This window comes from Poecilia reticulata, linkage group LG19 (assembly GCF_000633615.1).
Source record: "Poecilia reticulata strain Guanapo linkage group LG19, Guppy_female_1.0+MT, whole genome shotgun sequence".
In the NCBI taxonomy this organism is placed as follows: Eukaryota; Metazoa; Chordata; class Actinopteri; order Cyprinodontiformes; family Poeciliidae; genus Poecilia; species Poecilia reticulata.
The window spans coordinates 22,991,837-23,010,952 of NC_024349.1; the positions used below are offsets into that span (position 1 = coordinate 22,991,837).

Sequence of the window (19,116 nt, forward strand, 5' to 3'; positions counted from 1 at the left end):
CACACACACACACACACACACACACACACACACACACACACACACACACACACACACACACACCCCATCCCACCAACCCCCCTGTTCGTTTCCCTAGTTCGCTGCAGCCCTCAGGATATGCCTTTGTAGTTTGGCATGCTGCAGCGAAGCTGATGCTGCTAACCCTCAACTTACCCCAGTCTCAAATGAGATACTATATACATTCTCCTGGTTGCCTGTAGTGTTGAATTATTGAACATCCTATACCAAGACATCTCCTCTGAAGTCAGAGATACGCCCCAGCCTCCCCAAACTTCTCGAATTAGCACTGCAGATATGGAGTGGGCTCATAGGTACCCACAGCGGAGGTTGGATGAGGCTTTGTGATTGGAGTGACCCACTAAAGCCTTAATTATGACCCCACATACACAGGTCACCACTAACAACTAGTGTAGAGACTACAGGTCAGACTTGGTTCTGCTTCCTTCTGTTTATCAGCTTTTAAACCAATACAGTAGCAGGACGATTTAACTTTAGGGAAATTGAGATACTTTTTCCAACAATGCACTCATTGGGTTTCTATACTTCAGGTCATGTCAATCCACCTGGAGCCGCCATCTTGTTTTATTTACAGTTTCAAATTATTTGGTTTCTGAATTCAGGTCAACTAACAGAAGGGATGGCTGAAATAAAAGCCCGTTTTTGAAAAAGAATTTGGCCATTTGTAATTCCTTTCAAAGGAAAAAAGTCGCAAAAAAAAATTAATTAAACTAGAAAATGAATTTGAAGAGTTGTACCCCCGAGCAGTAACTAACAGAGTAAGGAATAAACATAAGGAGCAAAAATGTACTTAGAGGAGCACTGATTTAGGAACAGCCTAATAAACTACTATATATATTATTTCAATCAGTCTGATTACTGGAAACCTTTTTGTTAAGGTCAAAAAAACTATTCCAGATTTGTCTTGGTGATAATTAGAGGAGAAAAAGTTGTTTGTTCTTGACAGCATTCTGCAATAAACTCCCAAACTGAACGACTCATTATTCAGGTCTGCTCAGATCAGATCAGGTCACATGACCCCAGCAGGAAGTAAATGTTGCAAGACAAAGTGTTTGGAAAAATAATGAACTCAGTAATGTACAGGACCTATAATACAGCTCCACAGTGCCTCAAGACTTTGGTTTAACAAAGTCCTGTTTCAGCAACAGAATCGGCTGATTTTTAGCTCCTTTTTAATTTTTCTTTAATTTTATGCAAAAAGCATTTATGTGACAAACTCCTTGGTTAACTGGGCTGTTCTGATCATTTCTCATAACAAAGACTTTTGTAGTGTTCAAGAGAAACTGGCTGGTGACGGAAATCGGAGCATTTTCAGTTTCTACAGCCTTGTGTGACCCAGTGACCCGCTTTTGGAAACTCAGAAATCATTGTTTCAGTAATCAATACGCAATAATTTTTTCGGAATTTTCCTTTTAGAAAAATCCAGGTAAGTTCAGTGGAATTAGATCCAGAGACGTTGGCGCTGCTCGACTCTGGCATCTGTCTCCGGTGTTTACCTGGCTTCATCAACTTCAAACGCAGCTTTGATGATGGATTTTAGTCGACTTCTAAAGTTTGGCGTTCTCCAGCCAATTATTGAATATGTTTTCTTTCACGACGCAGACGATGGTCGTTACTAACAAACGTTTGGGTTTTATTTCTCTGAAGAAACAGGACAGTTTGTGGGAGGAGAAGCTTTTCAGGAGTTACAAGAATTTAGGACTGGATATGAAAATCTATAAAACAAACACTTTTTACCTGTTCAGATCCTGCAGAAACTATTTTCCACAGAGATGCCAACCATTCATCCAGACCATCACTACACTTTTGCAGTTTTCAAGACTTTCTACCCAACATTTCCAAGCAAGAGAAAGACAAATCTGCTACAGACGATGTTTTAAAATAATAAAACTCAGTTAAATCAGTTTCACCTGCTCAAAATTTCAACTCATATCACTGCATCTCTTTATGTGAATACATTTAAAGTAAAAGGACACCTCTGTCTCATCCTATCTTAAACTACCGGCCTGCTTCGCCAGGGAGTTAGCTAGATAAACATACTGTGTGTTCACCTCCAGTAGGAGAACATGTATGCACACACACACAGCAACTATCAGCTGATAAGGGAGCAGATGAGGGTTACACAGCCTCTTCAACACCTGTGCAACAGGGCGGCATTGATAACAGGAAACCCTGGTTTGGACATGTCAGCGGCACCGATATCTGACATCCTGCACAGATGACATTTCATACACCGTGTGATAAGAGGAGCACCCATCACAGCAGAGATCTTGTCGTATAATGTACGAGTGATGGAACAAGTCCCACTGACGATAATGCAAGTAAGATTTAAGAAAAACTCCCAACTTACGATTCTCAATCAGATTCTAGCATCTAACACAGAAAAATCTCAAAAAGACGTGATAATGTGGCCTGAAAACGGTAAAGAGGAGGGTTTTTTTCCCCCCCTCCGCTTTTTTTGTGGTGCAAATCACACAAAGGCTGTGAGATTGCTGAAAATCTTGCTTGCTTGGCAGATTCAGAGGAAGGCCGGGGGAAGTCTTACCTTGCAGCCTTCACAGGCGCTGACACCATAGTGGTACCCTGAGGACTTGTCCTGGCACACAAAGCAGGGCTTGTAGACGCGGGGCGGCGGGGGAGGCGAGGGCGGGCTTGGCACTATCTCTTCTGAACTGGTGCTCTGGGTCTCTATTGCTGAGGAGAGGAGAGGGGAGAAAAAAGAGCAAGAGCAATGAGAGCGGGGTTAGCAAACGCTATCAGGCCGGTGCTGACAGACGTTCGGCGTTAATCGATACGAGCGGGGATAAACACAATCTCATGAGCGCACACCCAGACGCAGATCTTAAGCAATCGCCCTTTTCTCCCCTCCTCCTGCAAACAGATATGCTTAGTTACGTCCAATACAAATCACCAAAAGGCTAACTTGTAGAAATGCGTTGGAAAAGCAGCTTTAAAGTCAAAGACGAGCTTCTTATCAGGTGTTTTCAGCTGAAAAATGTCTCTTATCAAACCAGCGACGACTGGAATCACTGCAGAAATCTCACTCAGAGCTCACTCTGTGTGTATGAGAGCAGCACGAGGCGGCCGCACTGGCAGAGAGGTTCAAAGTCTGGCTTTGTCTGATACAAGACCTGGAGTTCTGCCTCCGTTTTAAAAATTCAGCGTTTCTCTAAAGCGTGCGTGCTTGGATTGACCGCGGGATCGATCGCAGGCCGCAACGGACTCGTTCAAAACAAGCAGGGAGCGCTGCGAGGCTGTGCTGCTTTATTGGGGCCCCGGCGCCGTGCGCAGCAGGTGCAAGAGAAACCATCTTGATGGCTGTCAAGGTTACACCGACCAATCAAACAACATGTGGCGCTGGGATTATGGAGGACAAAACCTGTCTTCATGTAATAAGTGTTGGACTTTGACCTCAATAGCGAGTGTGTTACAAAACACTGCTCTTAAATCAATTATAAAATCTGCATTCACACAACAGACAACCAACCCTTGACCAAATAAGTCTATAATCCTGCTTTGGCGAGTGCTGATGCCGTGCCAGCTCTGGTCAGGCGAAAGCGGGCGGGGGGTGAAATCAGCTAAGATCTGGATGCTTTGAACACTTTAAAATACTGCAGCTCTGCCAAGCGGCTTCATAACAACATTTGTTTTTATGCAGCTTTTGAAACTCTAGCATGTCTGTGCTGGCTTTGTCTACAGGAGCTCTAAAGATTTACTTCCTTTATTCCCCTCGCTGCCAGCAACGATTAGTTTAAAGAGGTAAACCTAGTCTTTCATGCTCCAGATGAAGAAATTCAAAAGGAAGAATTACAGCTTCTAAAAACAATAATATGTTCACGCAGTAGAAACGTTTTTACTGGAAACAAGCGAGACGAGAAAGAGGAAGAGGGATACGACAAAGTGCCCCATGGCGAGAGCTGGAGTCACAGTAAGATGCCTGTTCGCAGTCTGTTATCTGAAACACATCAAGCAGGTCCAAGTGGGTTTCTGGTGTCAGTACAGTTAAGCCCAACTGCAGGAAGCTCCATATTTCATTTCAACATCAGTGAGGGATGCCAACTAAAGACGCGATGGTAAAGGCGTGTAAAAATGAGTGGATATCTTATTGCAGAACTGAACTCTATCACAGAAAGAAAGGAGAAAATTCCAACCTGTTATATTAGAAAATCGCACATAAAATAAGCGACTGAAGTCCGATGCGCATTTTATGTTTACAAACCTAAGTCTGGGTTCGACTGAAGTGAACTCTGGTACGGTTTAAATGATAAATGTGAACACCATGAATGCCAAGTGAACCAGAGACTGCTCTTAAAGCAGGAAGTGGACTACAGCACAGAGCATTCTGGGTAAACACAACCAAAATAAACGTGAGTCTTGTGCTAGTATAGCAGGAGAAATGGCTGCCAAAGACAAAAGAGAAATCCCACAACTGCTAAAATCTTATGCCACTCAGATTATGGTTACATTTCATGAAGGAGAAAGTTTTGCGCTCGGTGTCTTCTGAAAATGATCTGAAACAAACTGGTCTCACTGTGGCGTCGGGTTTAAACACTGAAAGATCCAGACATTCTGTACCACTTTCCACAGGCTGCAGATAGCAGCTGGGGGTAAAGGGAAAAATCAATACAAGTTTCTCCAGTCAGAAAGCGGAGAGGAGCCAAAGAAAAAGGCCAAGATGTAGGTGAAAGTCCTTCTGTTAGCACACAGCAAAAAAAATTTTTTTAAACCAGAAGCACAAAAAAAGATGACGAGAAACTTCTGCAATGTCTCCAGAACAAAGCAGAGTAGCAGAGTTTTAAGTGAAGCAGACACGAGACGGAGGGGCAGCGAGGGAAGCTTCGCTGTTGACGCAGGGGTCATTGGGAGGCGCTGTGGCCCATGCCGCTGGGCGACACAGTCACTACGCTCACGTCAAGCAAATTAAGCTTAAACAGGGCAGCGCTTACATAACGTGGCAAATTTTCTCATCATCAGAAATCCATTCAGTTTTCTTCGCTGTCCCGCCTTGCTTGATGGGGGCTCATTACGGTGTGGTGCTTTTAGGTGCTTCCTGGGCATGAATGCTGAAGAAAAACAACAAAACATATCCTGAAGAACTGGAGAAATATACGGTAAAATCTCAGATGTATAGGCTTTCACAGGACAATTAAGGAAGTGATTATATTTCTCTCTCTCACACACACACACTGAATGAACACTCTCTTAATGAGAGCACCCATGGAAATCTAGGACACAAGGACAAGAGTCTGTGAGGGGGCCGACGACCTGTAATTAAATACAATGGCTGGCTTCTGGAGGCCTGTCAAGCCGAGGCATGGAGCAAAAACAATGGAGGGCCTGTGGACAGAAACACAGAGGCTGAACAGCGAGGACAGGGCTACTTAGGCCATCGGCTGCCCTCGCCGGCCCAAACTCAGATCAGCACCAAGCGGCGCACAAGCCCGACTATTGTGCCATTTGCAAAGTGAAAAAGAAATCCAACGCAGAGAAACTGAAAGAAGTGACTCAGATTTGCCCGAGGAGCTTACTTCGACCTGTGGAAATGCAGATTCCCTACAGTAAAAACACAGAGGAAAATATCTCTCCTGTGTCCGTAAGAATGCCTCACTGTGGGTCGTGAGTGACGGTTCTTATGGCCGTATGATGGAGCTGAGGACTCTTGGTAGGAAGGTGAACCATAAACCATTAATCAAAGCAGAGGCGGGGTTAAAGCGTGCCGGCTGGCATGTTGTCAAACCAGTCCCAGCAGTGGGAATAAGCAGCACAACAACAATCAGGCGCAACCAGTAAGAACAGACTGGAAACCAGACTGATTAGATGATGTCACGTCTCATATCCGACTGCAAGCGTCTGACAGCACAATATTTATTAAACATATGGAAAAAAGCCTAAAAAATATTTATTTCTTTTTAGAAATAAAATGTACTAGTGACAGGATTTTCTCCAGTGGACTACAAACCTGGCGGGCCAACAGGCTTTACTTTCCTCCCCACCAGGCAGAGGATTGTTTGTTTTTTCAAAGCACCAGTAAGAGTGACAGTAAAGACAGATTAAGCTATGTTTATAGTTGACTCATTAAACTGGGGGAGCTGTCCACGCACCTGCCCTTTGGACTGTCTCAAAATTATGATGCGTGTTCGTGCACATCAAAAATTTTGCTGCTGCTGGATGACTGCCCCCATCGCCCCCTGCCACCGGGCTTAGCAGGTTTATTGGGGTAAACGCTGCAGTGATATTTGTGGGAAAGAGAGGGAAGGTAGGAAAGACATGCAGTAAAGGTCAGAGCTGGGAATCAAACTCTGGATGGCTGAGGATTGATAGCATCCATATGTGGTGAGGCTTATAACCCTACCCCATAAAAGTCCTTAAAATTAATTCATTCACTGGACTTAATTTTTTTTTTTTTTTTTAAGAATCCAACTTTTTGTTTTAAGTACATTTAAATGCATTAACGGCTCCTTAAGAAATTCCTACAAACTAATTCAAAGCTATTATTAAATCTATGCCTTCCTTTCATGATGGTTTCCAGGAACATTGTTGGTAATCAATCTCTTCTTGCTTCTCTGGCATTCAAATGCTGTGATTCAGAGGCTGGCTTGTCTCAGACATTCAAAATAGTAAAAACCATTAGGCCTGTCACGAGAGATCATTTTGGTGGATGATACATTCTACCAGTAAGTATTGCAATTAATGATAATATTGTTCTTTTGATGCCATTTTCAAGTAACATATTGTCACTTTCCTAAAAATTTTTTTTATTTTTTTGTCAAAAGTGTTTTTTCCCCTTAATCATGTTTTTGCAAAAAAAGAGGTAGTGATTTTTTTCCCTGCCAAAATCACTTAGCAAAAAATGACTTGAGCCATTATTTCAGGAAGGTGACAATGTCGATAATGGCATAAAAATGCAAGTTGAGCTCTTAAACATAAAGGAACTTAAACATAAAAAACAACCTGAACTGTGACAAACAAGGTGGGGCTGTTGGAGAGCAGCATAAGTTCATGTCACCACCAAAAAAACCAAACACTTATTTTAAGGCTTTTTACACACTTTTAACAGCAGAGTCAATAAAATCTGGTAAAGTTGACCCTTCACTTTTACATTATTTTATGGTGTGGATACTAAAGAAGCCTCAGCCATCTTGGAATTGTAAAAGTTGAGTTAGCGAGCCACAATGGCTCTAATTGTTGAGCAGATACACTGGTTAAAAAGTATAAAAAGTTGCAAAATAAGAGGTTCCTGAATTGAGGACGTGTTATTGTGTACTAGAGATCCACTGTTTTCACTTCTGATACCGATATCAAAGGTTTAGTAAAGTCAAACATGAAAAAACAACTTTCATTTGTTCAGTAAGAGCAATTAGGAGTAGAACATCCAAATGTAAAATAAATAAAACTGGTTGACTGCTTTGGTCAAACATGTAAAAAAATTTACTGCAGCAGAACTTTTTTCAAATGATTCAGAAAGGAATTTTAAATATGTAAAATAAATAATAAAGCATGACATCGCTCAGCACAAAGCATAGAGATAGACTGAGTTGATCTGTCCTTATAGATCAGGCAAATCGTCACTGGTACCCTGTCTAGAATTGTTTTCAGAATCAGGGCCAATACTTAAGCCTGGTTTTTGTGATTTTACCGTGAGCTGGACGTGATGGGGTGGAATTCATCTGCACCCACATGTCTTAACAGCTCATGTTCTGAGCCGCTCTCACACTCCAGAGCCAAAGTATCAGTGATTTAATTAGGTTCAAGTTAGAGTGTTGTCCAGTGCTGCTGTTTAAGCTCGCTCTGCGTACATAAAGAGCAGCGAGCGCGCTCAGGCTGAAGCCACGCCGGCAATTAGCGCTGGGCTAGACTTAAACGGACAAATAAGCACCACCAGGCTGAAATGAAATCTGTTCAGATGATGAACTACTCAGAGCCGTAATCCTGACAGAAGATGGCCTGGCTAACATCACCACTTCAAAGGCGGAGAACCACACAGACACTGGAGCCCACTGGCTATTATCAAGCCTCCAGACACTGGATTGTCTCAGCCCAGCGCAGCCGAGCAGTTCTCGGGGTTCAGCTCTAGGTTAGTCCTTTGAGATTTGATTACCTTCATCCCCACTGGTTACTGGGGCCTGGCTGTGAAGCATATTAATGAGATTTCACCATCATTAGAGAGAAGCTAACGACATTAGCAGGCTGGCAGGCTGGACTGTGGCAAAAAGAGCAGGAGAAAATAAAGACGGCAGGGATGAGGGGGTGAGGGTCTTCCACTTTCCTGATCCCTCCTCAGTCGTAGTCCATTGTGTTCCCTAGGTTCCATTAGATTAACTGGACACACACACACACACACATTGTTCTCCAATGTGTTAAGCACATTGGAGAACATATAGAGATGCATTTGTGCCTCCATCCATATGCCAAGAAATCAGGCAGAAGAGACAACGATGCTACAGAAAGGCCGTCTGCGGAGAGTTCCAGAAAGGATGCAATTGGATGGCTAACGTAGAGACCACCATGCAAAACCATACAGGTCAGAATATCAGACATATCAGCCTGAGGAGAAGAAATGATTTCAAATGATTTGAAATCATTCAGTGTTTCTCATGAGAAACTACTGCGACCTGACAGGAAATAATAATAGTAGTGGGACATCATTAGAATGTTCAATTAATTGAAAACTATACATAGAGAAAATAAGCATCATTTTAAAAATTTTATTCATGGACTTTTTTTGAAAAAATACATCTTTACAAATGTGGACTCTGAATTCTGACATTAGCATTGGGGACGTCATGTTTAGCATGGAGATGCTATTTTAGGCTTGAATAGCTTCACATAGGCTACCTCTTTAGCACAACTTGGAACACAGCAATAATCTTCTCCAGCATCTAACCACATTGTTTTCTTGAAACAAAAATGAGAATGAGCTAGCCACTGTTAGCGGGTGTCACCTGTATGTCAGCTTTACAAGAAATATGCAAGTACAAAAGTTCCATCTTGGGACTTTTGTATGAAAAAAAACAAAACAATGCAATTAATTTGCTCTAAAAAGAAATAATGTGTTAAAATCTATGTAGTTAATTTATCAACAGTAATGTGTTAAAGTTTCGGCCCCAATTATACAACATGCAATTAAGCATTTGATTTTTTTCTTTTTGTTTTTTTTTTTTTAGAAATAAAAATCTGAAAATGATGTCTCCATAGATGACTTTGGACTTTATATAAAGCACAGCCCATCTCTAGAAAGAAACATGGTAGTGGCAGCATCATCCTGTAGGGGTGCTTTTGATAAGCAGTGATGGGGAAACTGGTGTAAGTTGGTGTGACAATGGATGGAGCTAAATCCATAAATCACATAAAATCCCAATGAAACATTGACGTTTGGGGATGTAACATGCCAAAAAATAAAAATAGCTGTGAATGCACCAGTCCAGACTTTGTACAAATGTTTTCATGCAGGAAAATAGGAAGTGTGCCAGAATATGTGAAGCACACGTGGATGTGGCATGCTTTGTCAGCAATGTTGAATAACCTAAAGGGGAAATGGGACCATTTCCTCGCTTCCAGGGAAATCCTGCCATTCTCTAACAGAAAGTCACGGTGAAAAACCGGCTGGAGTTCGTTCGCTGCCCTCGCACTGATTACCGACACGACGTCCCGACACGAGGCGAGGCGGGGGCGGGCGTGAGGCGATCTCACTCACACTGACAGGTTGTGAGAGGGGCAGCACCACTGGGGTGTGTATTTGTCTTCAAACACAGAGTGTGAACACTTATTAGGCGAGATAGAAAGAGAAATCTGACGGCAGCGCAAGTGAACACACACGCACACACACACACACACACACACACACACACACACACACACACACACACACACACACACACACACACACACACACACACCAGAGAAAGGAGTGGAGGTTACCACAGACCAGGGGAGCAGACACTGAGCCTCTCGCCTACTCACTGAAACCAAATCCAGTCTACCAGCTCTCATCCAGGCCGGCCTGCAGCTCCACTATAAGCCTTCCAGTGACATCTTCTGCCACCTCCCACTGAGCATCTTGAGAACACAAAATCCTTAAATTATCTGGATCCTTGCTGATTCCTTCGGCAAAAGCAATTCCTTCATATTCGCAATGCATGCTTCCAATGCCAGCATGGGTGCAAAACAGAGATGAACGAATCAGTCAGTCGGTCACGGGGCTAAATGTGGAAACTTTCCCTCACTTAGATGTGGTTGTTGATCAGTAGGTCAAATACTGAATATTCCACGATTTTCCTGTTCATTAAATGTGTCAAAACTACTTGTTTTTGGTCTAAAATCATAATTTTTCTACCATCTTTATTTTACAGCCACTGTTTTGTTATTATTGAATTAAAAGTTTTAATAATGAGTTGATCACAGTCAAGAAAGCTCCATCCTACTGATGCTGATGGTTCTGATTCCTCCTTTAGAACTATAACATTGAAACATTTAGGAACAGATTGATGCCCTCTCATCAATCTGTAGTGAGAGGGCATCAATCTGTTGATGCCCTCTCACTACAAGCCTTCCTGTAGTGAGTGAGCATCAAGTCTTCATATTAGGAGCAGCGATGACGTCACGCTGCGTGTGGGAGGGAGGAAGTTGCAGCCAACAAGTGCCAAAGCATAAAACAGACTTACTTTGTTGCATTCTGTTCAGCCTTCCTGTTATCTCTCTCGCAGCCTGTAAGAACTGCACACACGTCTTAATATGTTGCAGAAAACACAGTTTCCTTTTAAATCACTTCTTACACCCCTGTGCTTCCTTTGAAGTTGCTCTGAACACCTTACTGGCACTGAAAGTAGCTAACTTTGACACAGAAGTCTGCTGTCGCCATCGCAACCTGATGAGGGATGATTTCTTTGCTTGGTCTGGGCAGTTGTCCAGGGAAACATTAGTAAGGGGCGGGGTGCCCAAGAGCTTGAGAATAAAATGTATCGTATCCGTGATACAAAGTTGGTTTTATTATGCGTGTGCAGTGGAGTACCTGAGTAACTGATAATTGCTTACTCAACCAAAAGCAGCAAATGAGACTCAAATTCATTCACTGATTTCTTAATGCATCCACAGATATAGTGCTTAGACAGAAAACCTGCATCAGCTGATGCAGTACTCGATTAATCATTAACCGGAGTATACAGGCTCAAAGAAAGACCAGTTGCTGAAAGAACAACATACTCAGAGCAGTAATTAAGCCAAACTCTGCAAAAATATGAATTTTCTGTAAATATGCTTTACCAAAAACTCATCAAGTTGCCTAGTTATAGCTTCACCTCGTTCAAATACTGTAAAAGAACATTTTTTTCTATTCAATTATTAGTCAGTTGATCCAAAAATAATCAACCTATCAGCCCTACACGGTATTGATGTGAAGTCAAGCATAAGTATTTTTAGCTTCAGATGCTTCCTTTGCTACAAATCATCAAGCATTCATTAAAAGAATGCTGTCATTGCATTTTGAGCCATAAAAACTTTTTCTTATTTAAAAACAGAATTAAATTAATTTGAGTGCATCTTTTAAAGAATATTTAATATTGTAGAAAAAAGGTTTGAATGTAATATCAGCAAAATTGTGCCAGTTTCATTCATCCGATTAATCATCTGAATAATCGATGGATTGATCAATAAATAAAATAGCTGCTAGTTGCAGCTACAGTTTGTAACTTACAGGAGACTGGAGCTGTCATGATATTGCAAGACAAAAAAAATCAAACTGTGGTATCACAGTTTACATAAAAGAATATTTCCACCGCTGTCGACGTGTCACGCTCCTTCAGCATGCTGCTCGTCGTCATCATCATCATCATGTCCTCCCGTCAGAGGCTCAGCTCGTATCGCCGTGGATTCGGCTGCCTGATAGCGCTCCATCTGAGCTGCTTCATGTTGATCCTACAGCCCAACAAGTCAGAGTCACAGGAGGGGCGAGAGAGAGATTTATGAAGAATCTCCAATGGCTGTGGAAAGAATTTAAACCTGGCATGTCTACACAGAACGTCTAAAATCAGGTTATGGCGAGCATTTTCCATATTTATACGACGTCGTTTCACCGAGAGGCAGGATACCAAGAAATGACATGGACCATGCTGACGTCTCGGTGAAATGACAGTCTGTTGTTTATCTTTCTTTTTTTTTCTTTTTGCAAACATTGTTGATATTCAAATTTCGCGAGCGGCGCTGAAATGTGAAGTGACAGCTGCGGCTACGGCCGTTGCGGCCTGCGTTTGAAGGCTCTGCTCGCCGCCGTATCTAAATCTTGATGGATGGTGCTCCAAATTGGTGCCAGATAACTAGCCCATCTAGAGTGCTACAGCAAGAAAAACACATATGTGAGTGATAAACGAGGGCCTGAGCAGAGGCCGAAGGGAAAGGCGGAGTCCTGCCTGTTCTGATGATCTCTCTCCCCCACACCAGGGAACGCTGGTGTTTGTGTTGGAGCAGACGCAGGGAAAAACCAGATTGTACTTAACATAAGAAATTTATGACATTTCTACATCAGAGCGATGCATTTTCTTTTTCTTTTTGAAAAGCAGCATATATGGATGTCATGCGGATTTTTAATTTTTTTTGTTAGCTGCTAGCGAGGCAAATGAAGGCGTCTGGATTTAGAGCGCGCTCAGTGACGGGCGCTCCGTGCGTCAGCATGGTCCTGGGGTTTTCATCAGCGCCGCCGTGTTCCCCGGGACAATCCCCAAGCCGCCAGGACTCCAACACATCACCACACCAGGTTTCACTATCATCAGCTCGACAGCAAATGGAGACGGAGTAGAGAACATGTGTGGACAAACTGGAGTCTGAGGGGGTGTGAGGAGGCCGGGGGTGGGCAGTTGGGGGGTGGGGGGGAAGTGATTGAGCAGATGGCAAAGGTGACCAGACTTTGAGCAAAGACTTCATGTTAACTATAGCGACTGCTGCCACATGCCGCCACTGTTGTAGGTGATTAGGAGCCTCCTGACAAACCAGAGGACAGCTGCAGAACACAGACCACAGCTAAAAACAGTATTCAACTCTTTCACCTGCTGTCACATCATAGCCGCATAATTACGCAGTGGAATGATTAATTATAATAGTTAGAAATAGTCGCATTTTAATTGAAATAACCGACAAAATAAGCCACATTTTCAATTCAAGAATCTCTCCCCCCCATCACTGTTTACCGATGTTACTTGTGCGAAACGTGCAAATACAAAGGTTCCTTTGAATGTAAACAGAAATGCAGTAAAAACATTTTAACGCGCAAAATTCTGTGTAATAAATTCATCAAAACTAAATATATATACATTAGGGCTGCACAATCTATTATGAAAATATCCATGTGCACATTATATCACAAAGGACTGCTTACAGTGCTATAACTGGTTGTATTCTGAGTGTTGTTAACTTTTGTGATATTTTCTTACAATAGTTGAACAGAGTCTGAAGGCAGCAGACACAAATGGACCTTAGAAAAAAAAAAGGCCAAAGGTCACAAAGTGATGCAAGCGGCGATGAGAAAGAGAGGAAAGCATTAAACAGGAATATACTGCAACTGATATTATCGCAAAATTTACTGATGTTATCGCCACCACAAGATGTTCTAACATCATTAGAATATTTATTTCACAAATGAAAACCTAAAAGGTTCCAGCATAGATATGCATCCAGCTCATTAAATCAAAACTTTCCAGGACCACCTTTCACTGCAAGTCTGACCTCATCAGATTTGTATTATTTTATTATTATCATTTCTTCTCAAAATATCTTCAAATCAGACTGGATGGAGGCGTCTGAAATTAAAATGGCTGTAAGAAGACAGAAAAGTATTTATCCTCCTCTAGGACTGAACTTCCTCATTCCTATTGAAGGAAAGCACAGCATGATGCTGCCATCGCCATGTTTCACCATATTTATAGTTGTGTTTAGGGTGATAATAGATAATTAAAAGTCTGTCACAATAAATTGTACTGGACGATAAATTGTCCTAAGAATAATTGCGATAACATTTTCAAGTAATATATTGATAATGGCACAATAACACAAGTTCACCCTCTTTAAGACTAAAACTATGATTTTGTAAATAACACTTAACACCACAACTGGAAGACATTTTAAATATCCAAAACAAAACACAACAAATAAAGAAATAAAAACTAAATAACTGAAACCATAAATAAAATGGATTATAAAGTCTAACTCAAACACCCCTTGACTTTTTGAAAGGAAATTTAGCTCATTTTAATTGGTTTCTTATTGCAACAGACTTAGTGAAGATAGAAAAAGAAAGATTAGGTTCATGTTATCTGTCCATAAAAACTAAGGCATGTTAAAAATTACAAAATGTGAAAAGTTCAATCATTTCAACATCCTGCGTTTGTTCTATTATTCATGAATCGATGGGGGAAAGAAAACAGCATCAAGAGGATCAAGAAAATATCCTCTTGGTGGGGGGAGAGGGAGAACCGGGTGACCTCCAACATCCACTCTCCCCCTGTAAAGTACCAGGGAGCAACTCTAACCCAGCAGCTGTCAATGCCTGCTGAGTGACAGTGGAGCTATGCAAGCTGGCACATGCCCCGGGGTGACCGGAGATATCTGGCATGAGTTGATGGTGAGGGACATGACGGTGGGCAAAAGAGGCCAAAAGTCAGCCCTCATCGGTCAAAGGGTGCCAGGATGAGTGCAGACAGAGCAGAGGGAGGGCACAGGGAGGGAAGGGTGTTTAAAAGGGCCTGTAACACTCTGTGAACCCACAACAAGCAGGACGAGAGTGTGTGAATCCAAACCTCAGGCTGGAGTTGATAAATTCTTCTAATGATTATGGAGGATTCACAACCGGGCGCGTCGTTTATCAGCGGTAATCAGTTGTTTACCGTCAGGGTGAGCAATCAGAGGTTGGGAAATGTTCAGGCAGGAGGGTCAGGATCACCGGCGAGCTTCAGATGCGAGAAAAACATTTCAAAATCAGAGATTAAGTAAGAAAGAAAAAAAAAGAGAGAAAGAAACCGAGAAGGTGCAACCAGAGTGCAATCTGCCTTTGCCAACTTTCTTAAAGGTAAATAAAATGCCCTTCCTGGAGAACCCTAACAGCTCGGATGTCTTTAAGGTCGTCTTTAGAGCATGACAACAGCACACACACATATTAAACAATCTCAAAATGTTTCAGTTTCAACAGCAAAAAAATGAAAAGAGAGAGAAAAAAACACCATCATGAAACATTAAGCTGCAACGTTTTACTGAGTTTCTCCCCGTCGGCTGTACGATTGCGCTAAAGTGGCCGACTGTTTGGTTCTCTCCTCTCAGATGATAAACAAACTTGTGCTCATGAATATCGGGAGTCCGTAGGACAAAAAGCAGTTGCTAAATCCGGACCCCAAAAACCAAAGTCCTTTTCACTCAAGTTGCTGCAGGCCTGAAACGGTGCCGAAATGTTCTGAAAGAGAAGCATCTAGGGAGAAAACTAAATGTCTGCATCATTCACTCCGCTCTGCCTGCTTCCAGTTTCCACATCCCAGCAAAAAAAAACAAAAAAAAAAAAACAAGAACAGACGAGATGGGAGCAGATCTTCCGGAGAATTCCAGCAACTGATCAGGGATGAGAATGATTAGGAGCCACGAGAGCCAAGTGTGATTTTCTGCTTAAATGAATCATGCCTTTTAATTGTTTACATCATCAGTCAGACAGAAACATCCTTATCTGATATTCTCAAAGTGTGGTAAAGGCTGTAGCTTCCAGAGCGTGGTATACCTCTGGTACAAGATGCTATCATATTAAAATGAGTCAATGTTTCTAGTCAAAGGGAAGTCTGAGCGAAGAACAAGCTGTTAGCCTGAGTCCTGGCTATGCAGTGGGTGCTTTAAGCTCCACATCCTGAATCTATTTTTGATACTTTTATTTATAAGTCATTCTAAAGTTGCCCAGCTGAAAACACTTGGTTACTTGTGCATTTTAAATTGTGTATGTGGAGACATTCTGGGGACAAGGTAGAAGCAGATGAACAACATGCTAATGACACTAATGGGGATATCTACCACTAGTCAGCTGACTCAAGAATAGCTTCTGCACTTTTTCCTTGCTTACAGGAAAATACAAATTTGGTTGTTTGGGAATACAATACAATACAAAAGAGTGAAAAAAATCACAGCAAGCAACTGAGAAAAAGGTTACAGACCAATCTGTGGATATTTCCAGTCTTTGTGTGTGATGTAAAAGCTTCTTAGTCGTCTTAAGGGAACTATTTTTTTTTTGTCTAACCATAATCAGCCTAGGCTCATTTTCTTCTCATGGAAGTAAATGTCAACATAACCAGAAACATATAATTCAGTCTTATAGAGCAACAGGCCTCCAAAATATTCATCTGACAAAGTCATCAAAAAGAGGTGGGTGGTGGAGCAGAAAAGCCTGCTCGGAGCACAGTAAGTCATTCAAAAACATTATTGTTGCGAGATTTAAGACAGATGATTTCAATTAGCGGAGTGATTGTGAACACATTTCTGGCCTCTGCATTTAAAAACAATCGCTGGGGAAGAAAATCCTGGAAAATGCTACTCATACGCAAGCTAGTCTGCCAGCCCTGAAATTACACCTATACACATTAACAAGAGCCTATTCATCTTTATTGGGCTGAGTGCCACACACAGTGCCTCTCAGCGTTTGAAGGCCAAAGGACCATCATGAATGCTTATGCTCGAGTGTTTGCTCTTCACTCACTCTAACAGAGAGGTTATCTACCCATTGACACCCGCTAATCCAATCTGACTGGCAGTATTCAAGGCGCTCTGTACTTAAGCGCATATTCAACAGTTGAAGAAGCAGGATCATAAATATGGAGGGGGCAAAGGGCTATTTGCATGGGAGGGCTGAAGTGGATTTGCAATGGGGCAGCGGGAGGTGGATATTAAGAGGGGAAGAAAAAGCAGAAAACAAGGGAAAAGAGAAAAAGGCTCATGAAGACCTGGAGAGAAGAAGAAAAAAAAAGTATTGACCGAGAACGGCTTTGTCATGTTAAAACGCTCCTCTTAACGCATGTTCTCCTTTTTCTCCTCCTCCAATCTCCTCCCTCCTCTCCTCTGCGGATAACAATAGTCAATCGCGGGGGGAATAGATTACGAGGGTTTTGATCTCCTCGGCTTCAGAGCGGGAGCGTGACAGTGGAAGTGGGGGGGGGTTCGCTGGAGCGGCCTGTGCGTGACTCGGGCTGGCTGAGAAAGTGTGCTCAGCGATGCTAAGCAAATGACCTTGTCATCGGACCGTTTCTCTCAGTCACCGAAAAAAGGTTGGGTTTGGCCCTTTAGTCACTTGTCAACTCTCTAAAGCCTCGGCTGGTTGAGGTGCCTTCCAGAATCGCAGACAAGACAGAAAAACATAACAACACCGTTCATAAATTATCCCAAAGTGCCGATGTCGTTTTTTGGGTGTCTGATTGAGAACGCATTAGATAAACTGTATCCTGACACTAGTTTACAAGCTCCATGATCCAGGGTAGAACAGGGACTCCAACGTCCAACAAAATAAAAATATGTTCAAAAATACACACAAAAGCAAATTCTTCAGATATGAACTGAACATTTATACTGTATTTTCATCGGTATTACAATTACCGTACTATTGTTTGTGGACAGCTTCATCTGCTTCAAGACCAGGTTGTTGGGTTTGAAGAAGCTGCTGTAATGTCCCATCTTCTGACAGTCTGGTAGACTGGAGACCAAAATTGTGTCATTTGTTACATTTTTAGCTGCTGTGGTTTGCTTCCACACTTCTCTGTGTCAAATGAGCCAAACACCTTCAGTAACCTGTTCAGCCACTCTCCTGTGGCGGCACTGCACCAAAAACTGCTGAAGGAAATGACATGGAAACCCCTGAAGAAGACACTCAGCACTACTTCCTCCTTCACAAAATGTGAATATAAATAGTCATAGCTATGTGGGATTTCTCTTTTGTCTTTGGTAAAAAAAAAAAAAAAAACCTCTCTTTTTGGCGGTACACACGCGTTTGTTTTGGTTGGCATTTACCCAGAATGCCCGTGACGTTCACATGGTTCACATGTGACCACAACAGAAACCACAACAGAATTAGCTTCAACCAAATTGAGACCCAGGTTTTTAGGTGGACCAGAGTTCACTTTTTTGGTCCACCTCAGAATTTGATTACGCATTCACATCTCCACAAAAAAACTGGACTTTCTAGATAAATGAACTACAGTTCGATTAAAGCGCACACAACAGGGCTGGTGTGAAGACACCCCAAGTCTTTTACCAAACAATGCAGAGGTTTGTTCTTTGTTGTCTATAAAACAAACTGACACAAAGGTTAGTGCTACATACTGTCTCAAGTAAATGCACATCTCGCTCTGCAGAAGATCTTTGTACGAGGACATGGTTGCCGAGGTGCTTCTCTAATGGCAACTGCCTGATATTGATCTGATATTTCTGATCGGATACGTTTGTAATCCAGTTCCATAAACTAAACACGGTGCTGAGCCTTAAGGCAGGTGGATTGCCCTGCTGTTCAGTCTCAGTGTGGATCTACATCAGGCTGAGAGCTGAAAGCTGCAGTCTGGCTCACCTGACTGAGCGAAGCCAATATTATAAAGCCAATGAGCACAATGCCAGCTAGAAGCACCCGAGAGCCACTGGGCCAGCCTTTGCTCTCCTTACGCCGCCTAATGATGAGCCATGGCACGCTTTTTATTCAGACATCTGATGTGAGGAGTCGTGGGGGACTCCTTAGCAGGGGGATGTGGGCAGAGCGAGGGGTGAGAAGGTGGGCGGAGAGGAGCACAATCATTTGTCTTTGGTGTCGATTCTTACACTAAATAAACACAGGAACAAAACTGGAGGTGTTGGTCGATGGGGACTTTAATTTTGTTTTGTAATCAGGACAAATGGCTGATGAGAGCAGGCGGGGCCATCGGGGGTTAGGAAGGGGGAGTGGGATGGTACCAGGATTTAATGAAGGACATGTTTGGCTTCCTCGAGTATGAGCTCTGCTTTAACCCTCTCTGTGTGTGTGTGTGTGTGTGTGTGTGTGTGTGTGTGCTGTCTGTGCCTTTGCAGACACTAATTTCCTGCATAGATCCCTGA

The 19,116-nt window shown here is 42.5% G+C and overlaps 1 protein-coding gene across 2 annotated transcripts in view; it reads right to left on the reverse strand.

The window, feature by feature from the left end:
- raraa (retinoic acid receptor, alpha a) overlaps window positions 1–19,116 on the reverse strand; it is a 169,035-nt gene that overhangs the window by 16,735 nt on the left and 133,184 nt on the right. For both annotated transcript variants that reach the window (XM_008437855.2, XM_008437856.2), the window contains one exon: window positions 2,585–2,733. In XM_008437855.2, coding sequence (XP_008436077.1) covers window positions 2,585–2,733 — 149 coding nt within the window. The remainder of the gene's footprint in view (window positions 1–2,584; window positions 2,734–19,116) is intronic.